The sequence below is a fragment of the Eufriesea mexicana genome, unplaced genomic scaffold (genome assembly GCF_001483705.2).
Source record: "Eufriesea mexicana isolate 0111107269 unplaced genomic scaffold, ASM148370v2 scaffold515, whole genome shotgun sequence".
In the NCBI taxonomy this organism is placed as follows: domain Eukaryota; kingdom Metazoa; phylum Arthropoda; class Insecta; order Hymenoptera; family Apidae; genus Eufriesea; species Eufriesea mexicana.
This window is the reverse complement of record NW_016908693.1, coordinates 36,730-44,319: the sequence shown is the minus strand read 5'-3', so window position 1 is coordinate 44,319 and position 7,590 is coordinate 36,730. Positions and strand designations below refer to the sequence as shown.

The following is a 7,590-nucleotide window of genomic DNA, read 5'->3' as shown; positions in this document are numbered from 1 at the left end:
AAATATATTAGTTTGATTAATGTAAAATACTTATAAAATCAAATTTATTAAAATTTATTATTTATTATTGTAATTCAAATTAGAAATTATTTAATATATTAATACAGAAATTTAGAAAGTTAATATTGTATATCTGTTGAATTTTTAAAAACAGATACACAATTCATTGAAATATTATAAAATAATACTTACTTCATACATAGTTGGTGGCCCTTGTATATAAATACTACTCATGTTTGTAAGTCTCCTATAATAAAAAAATCCTTCATCAATAATGTTTCATATTAAATCTTTAGTTATTTATAAATCAGTCAACCAAATGGTTCTTTTCTCGAATAATCATACCTTTTACCTCCTTTTGACATTGCTTTTATTGGTCCAATGAAGTCCATGATGTGCTACAGCACCATTATAATTGCTTCTTTTATAGTTTCCAAGTTCCTATAGATATTACTAGAGATTTTTGCCTTAATACAACATTTACACTCTATATTCAATTTAACTTTACCTTTCATAACTATTACCAACTGTTGATTCTCCATCTCTTTAATGGTCCTCAAATTTTTATGTTGATGACACATCACATCCTTCTCTGTTGATAGATATGTTGCCCCTTTCCTGTTTCTTGATTCCGCATAATATGCGTTTCCTCTTCTCACTCCTTTTATTCGAACCATGCTCTTTTCATTATGTACCTCAGCTCGATCATTCTGAAACTTAACACATTAGCAATGATCATTGACTTTGACCACTGATATTAATATTCATTTAGATCAGGAATAGAACCTACCTTTCAGTCTCACTGTATTCTCCATATCTTGTTGTTATAAGAGACCATCACCTAAATTAATTGTATTCCTTTTTGTCTGCCCAAACTACCTCCATTTTCTGAACCCTTATTTGACCATCAAAGATTTCTATCCTGTTTGTTATGTTGTTAGCTGACCTAGAATACAATACTTATATCATAACATATTTGTATTACCGCATCAATTTTTTCTCGCTATAAAATATAATTCTTGGCACTTAATGACTCTAAGCTGGTGATATTCCATGAGTCCAATATTTTTCTATTGTTGCACGTGCCTGTTTATTTCAACAAAATATTTTCTTCTCATAAAAAAGCTCTGCTTTCACTAATGAAAGGTGGAAAAACAATGGTTCATAAATTACACTATTTAATTACAACTAAAGGTTATGTTGATACAAATACTTACATTCCTTTCGTGATGCAGGCACACCAGCATGGACACAACAATGCTTCCGGCGTTTGTTTGCAATTTTTTCTCATTTTCCATGCACTCTCCTGTTCACTTGGAGAAAAATTAACAAATCAGTCAATTTCTGTGATTAATTTATGAAATTTTATAATTGTGTTCTAATGGCGTACCTTTGCATATTTGTCGTCTGTCAGATAAAGAAATGAATGCTGATTGTCTAATGAAAACTGTTGTTTGAGCTGAATTTATTAAAGAATGTAGAAAACTTTATAATTTGATTTATTAAAATATATTTAAATATATTAGAAGGATATAACTAGAGTTAGTAAACTGACATCAGAGTCATCTATATTCTTGTTGCGGAACTCGAGCTTCGTGTCTAAAATCATAGATGGCTCTGATGTCAGTTTACTAACTATGGTTATATGCTCCAAATATATTTTAATAAATCAAATCGGCAGTGGAAAATTCATTAATTACTCAATATCTGTGATTAATTTATGAACTTTTATAATTGCATCGTACAGGCTGATCCTTCAAGAACTTTCCAATATATTTTTCGATATAAATTTGTCCCTAATTAAATAATTATTAATGATTATTCTACGCAGTGTTTGAATTGTTGTCGAAGACGCCATTGGTTTTTCATTAATTGCTATCGTTTACGCAGTTAATTTATGAAACTTTATGCACTCGTTAGAAAGACAATACTCGTGCAAATCTTCTCATATAACTTTTGATCATATTTTGCTTCCAGTTTCTTTTAGTATTATATATTTTCACGGACGAGAGTGGTGGTCTTCGTTACGAAATCATGGACGCCATCAAGCAATAATTAATAACTAACAAATTAGCATTAAATTCTTTACGAAAATTATATAAGTATGTTGCTTGAAGTTCCAGCTTTGCAATGAAATTATAAAAGTTTATAAATTAATTATGGAAAGTGTGTAATTTATTAATTTTTCACTGTCGGAGCCCTTCTATGATTTTCTACCCCCTCTTTGTCTTTGTCTGTCAGGTGACGAGCTCTTCGACGACCTCCTTGCCTATTCTATATGCCTATTACTTTTCCGAGCATATGGTCCAAAATCATAGATAGCGCTGATCGCAGGCGGTAAAATTTGTATTTATTCGGCAGTAGAAAATGAATAAACTTCCAAGTTTCTGTAATTAATTCTTGAACATTTGTAGCTGCACAGCAAAGTTGCAATTATAGGCAACATTCTTGTACAATGTTTAATTTAATAATTAATACTTACATGAGATAGGTTTTGTATTTCCTATAGTAAATATGATTACTATAAAAAAGTATTTTTCTTGCATAATATTCTTATTATTTTGTAATAAATATATACTTGCATAAGAAAGCGTGAAAAATAAATTTTTTTATTAAGAAATTTTATTTAAAATTGTTTATTTACAATGTTTTCATAAACGAAAAATGAACACAAAATAAAGAATAGATGAAAAAACTAACAAACTATGGGGACGGGAATCGAATCATTGTCCTTCGGCATAAGAATGTTAAACTATGGCCGTTAGGCTTCGATTCTACTTATATAATGCTAGAAATAAATGTATAATTATGGCAGTAATAAAACTTTAATCGTAAATATTTCATAAACTGTTGAGTAGTTGCCGCTATAATGATATATTTGCTTAAACTGCATGATGATTTCTACAAACCTGCAAAGTTTAATCGGTGTCCCGATTGTGAGTTATCATTTGTAACCTTTTTGTACGTTTTGATTTTTCTGCATGTATAATTTTGTATATATATCTGGTGCAATAAATGTGTGTTATGAAAAAAAAAAAAAGGGCCTGCTAGGGTAGTCTTATTGATGAGTCCGCTAGCAGGACCGGAACGAAACGCATCCCTTCCCTTTCCTTTCGTCCCTCCTAGCTACCCCAGCAACGAGGCTCCCTGTGACCAGCTGGAAGTGAGGACCCCCCACACTATGTTTCTGTAAGGAAAAGATGGCTGATTGCAAAGGGTTAATAAATAACTGTACAGTTTTTCCACCGTTTCCACTGACTACTATTCCTTTTCTTTATAACCCCTTAATTAAAACCATTTTAAATGTAGATACATAAGTATGTGTCCTCCAAATCATATAATGTTACATACAATTAACTCGTAAATCGTGGTTAATAAATTAATATTCTGGAAAATTTGATATGCTTTCGAACAATCGTACAATATACAGGCTTATTTTAGTGTATCGAATTCATCCCTCAAATTATGCTTACACGTTTTGAAACAGTCTGTATTTTATCTCACATTGATTATTATTAAAAATATTATGATGTTTTCTACTATCCTGAAATATTCACTGAAATGTAATTTTTCATTGTATCTATTTTATTTTGAAAAAAATGTGTCATATAGATTATAGTAAACATAATACTAAAACGTTATTTTTAGGTACTCCACATAGCCAGTCAGATCGACATGGTCTGTGAAAGATTAAGGGATATTTTTAACCATAACAACGAACTACAATTACGTGTTAGAATCATAAAAAATATCATAGCCAAGCACCAAAGAATTATAAATTTATCTGCAAATGTTGAGACTGTTTTCACCATTATATCATTGTTACAGTTCTTTTTTAACATTTTAGTTCTCTGTTTCGTGAGCTTTATTCTCGTGACAGTAAGTAAAATTAATTATTAATGTTATAGAACGGTAGGAATTAATCAATTTTGGATCTGATTGGCAATGAAAAATTGTTTGCAATATAAATTGTTAGTTGTTACCTCTGCATAACAACAATTTTATGATTTTTCAATTAATATTAATTGCTATAGTGTCTGTTAACTATTTGAACGATTATTTTCTCAATGAATCACTATTCGAAGAACGAAGAAAAAATTTATGTGCATTTTTGTATAATTTTTCCATCACTTTCCGAATATATAATTATGTGTTTTCAACTCTTTAACGCTAAATTTATCATAACCAATCATTTGGCCGGACTACAAGTGACTAATTATGGTAGACGAAATAGGTTACAGATGAATATCAAAAGAAGCGACAAAAAAGGAAATGAATAATGCAAAATTGATTATACATTACGTATTATTTATAATTATTTATAATATAATATTTATAATATTTCGTATTGTAAAAGAAGTCTTGAAGCAAAGTGACAAACCAAGAGGATGATGTTAAATATCCGACTGTTAGTTAAAAGTTTAACCAGTTAGCTGTCGCGCCCCATTTTGAGAGCGCGCACCCATATGTGTCGCGAAAATCGAGCGATGACGAGTATACTCGTCATTCACGGAGTAAATGTCACTGTTAAAATATTGGATCAAAAAGATGAGTTTATTTTATAAAATTGACAATTTTATTACTAATATTTACTTATTTGGTTAGCATTTGTTCTCTTATTGGTTAGCTTTTATGGATATCTATGAAATTTAGTGACCGTCAAAGAATAGCTAGGTAACTACGAGCCAGCAGCCATCATTGGGTTCAGTGCCTGGTCAGCGTCACGCATTTGTCCCGTGGTGAACCATCCCTGAAGGAACCCTATCATAAATCAGCTTTCCGACTTTTGCTTTTGCCCCTTTTACGCTGACATCTAAAAAACGTTATCATCGCGCATAAATAAATTCGTTATGCGAACTGATAAGCTGTTTCAGCCGGTGCATTCGGGGACGCATGAGTTCGTTTTAAATTATTCATATTTTTTATTCGTTTGTTTTATTCCGGCCTGGCCTCGAAATATTCTAAATATCTTGAAATTTGAGAATATGTTTTATTTTCCCAAAAGTTACAATTTAAATAGCCAATTGTCGCTACTTTTTACGCATGACGAGTATACTCGTCGTGACACAAAATCCTGCCACTTCTCCATGACGAGTATACTCGTCAGTCACAGCTAACTGGTTAAAAATGAAAATTTTGCTATTGAAGGTTTAATAAAAATTATAAAAACATACATTCTTAAATTTATTTGCTGGTAGCCAGGTCCTAAACTGATACAGTTAGTCTCCTATAACGCGGTATTTTTATAACGTGATTTCCATATAACGCGATGCGAAAATTGGGACAGTTCTTCTATAACGCGGTCTCCTTGTAACACGTTTTCCGTACAAGAACATTCCAATAACTCAAATGTCTTGAAAAATTTATCTATGGTAGCACTTATTCGATGTGTTACATTAATAAAACAATCTAATTGTGGTATCCTCAATGTATGAAAAATATGGTAAGAATGTCTGAATTCTGATCAGACTGAAACGGTTTCATAAAAGTGTTTGAGAATAAAACATTTGTTTCAGAAATAAATATAAATAAGAAGAAATATGGAATAACATTAATAGATAGGAGAACTTGTGATAAAAAATATTTTAATAAGAGCATTGATAAGCGTCCGAAAGATAATTATATAAAACAAAGTAATGAACCGTTTAACTTTAACACGTTAGAATCCTATTTTAAATTAGGATGCATATCTGATATGTATCAAATTAAGTTTCCTTGTTAGAAACAATTTTTTTAGTTTATAAATTTACTATATTAATTATTTAAGTTTAACAGAAATAATAACAGTAAATTATGTGGATATTATAACAATATCATAACTTCATAATAATCACGTTTTATAGTTGAAATCCAAAATATTTGATCAAATCAGGATATTTTGTTTCGGTATTACAGTATTTTATTTTAATTAAATTCAAAATAAAAACATTTGTTAAGAATATTTTAGATACGGAAAAGATTTGTTTCAGTTGCACAACTTTTTTAGTTTATAATTTTATTATACGAACTATGTATTCGATAAACCTAAATTCAAATATGTACAAATCTACATATTCATTGCCATTTCTATCGTAAAATTTTATTTATTAATCGTATCAGTGGCAACTTGAAACTTTGTGAGTGCAATTTTTATATAGGTCTGATTTATGTACAATTTATTTATTTCTGTGATTCCATATAACGCGGCACGAATTCATTCGTTTGCATTATTTCTGAGTTTTTTATAGAGCGATTCCTGTATAGCACGACAGTGGTTTCCACATAACGCGGTATAAATTAATTTGATTCGTCTTATTACTATGTTTATCATAACGCGGTTCACGTGGAACGCATTTCCTGATTTCAATTAATTCTGATTTTCCTATAACACTGTTTCCATATAACGCGGTACGCGTTATAGGAGACTGTACCATTTTAATTACCGCGAAACGTTTAATGTTTATTTTTAATGTTATAGTCAATAAACAATGGCCAAGCAACTGCTGCGATAGCAAAATGTTTCCCTTACTATATAGTTGTCAATCTGGAGGCACTCATTCTTTGTTACACTGGTGAATACCTTTCTACGAAAGTAAGTTGATCACATAAACAACATTTTACAGGTATTATTAATTAATTTTCTATTATTAACACAAAGATTTTTCTTCGTTTTCATTATCATTTTAACTTTCTTCTTTTTTTTTATAGAGTGAGAACATTGGTTGTATTGCATACAATTCTGATTGGTATGAATTGACTATTTATGAAATTCGTGCTATTTTCTTGTTAATATTACGTTCTCAAAAGCCTCTAACTCTTACAATTGGGAAATTCATGAATCTCTCTTTAGAAACATTTGCTGATGTAAGAACTTTTTATGCTTCTATAACAATATTAAAATAAGTCATTTTTAATTACTTAATATTATTGAATGCTTAATATTTGCCGCGTCACGATTGAATTCTTTCGGGAATCCTGGTGGTTTGTAGAGCCACCTCGCCACGATTTGTCAATGTTGCTCGCTGAGTAGGGTAGGGTATATTCGCGGGTACGAATTGAAGCTAAGATGTAGTTAAGTGATAGACTACAGTCGAACACAGACTGTAACAACGTCTAATAAGAGATCTAAAGAAGTCGAACGATAGACAAACAGACAACGTTAGGGTTGAAAGATAGAAGAACGACTGACTTCTAGTAGTTGAACTGAAGAAGAAAGAAAATTAATAAGAGAAAGCGTCCCTGAACCGAAGACGCTGGTGGAGGAACCGCTTCCTACAGAGTGGCGTGACAAAAGTGACCATTTCTGGAAAATATCTCTTGCGGTCCCAGGACCGAACATCCCTAGTTAACCCCTTAACTACTGTGGGCGTATATACGCGCTCAGAAATTTTGCTTTTGTGACATGGAAGGCGCATATAAGTGCTCAACACAGTTTGCTTTTGTAACACGGAGGGTGCATATAAGCGCTCAACACAGTTTGCTTTTCTGACACGGAGGGCGCATCTCTACCCAAAATTTTTCCGTTCTCGGCGGACATGGTAAATGAATTCCTACCCGTGTGGTAGGAATAGGTGTCGTAGTCAGAGGGTTAAGTGGAGGACTATTTATGTC

At 31.3% G+C, this 7,590-nt stretch overlaps 1 protein-coding gene across 1 annotated transcript in view; it reads left to right on the top strand.

Annotated features, from left to right (window-relative positions):
• LOC108545770 (odorant receptor 4) overlaps positions 1 to 7,590 on the top strand; it is a 21,184-nt gene that overhangs the window by 10,445 nt on the left and 3,149 nt on the right. Inside the window, exons 2-4 of the mRNA XM_017897548.1 lie at positions 3,649 to 3,879; positions 6,458 to 6,571; positions 6,688 to 6,843. Of these exons, the coding sequence (XP_017753037.1) occupies positions 3,649 to 3,879; positions 6,458 to 6,571; positions 6,688 to 6,843 (501 nt within the window). The remainder of the gene's footprint in view (positions 1 to 3,648; positions 3,880 to 6,457; positions 6,572 to 6,687; positions 6,844 to 7,590) is intronic.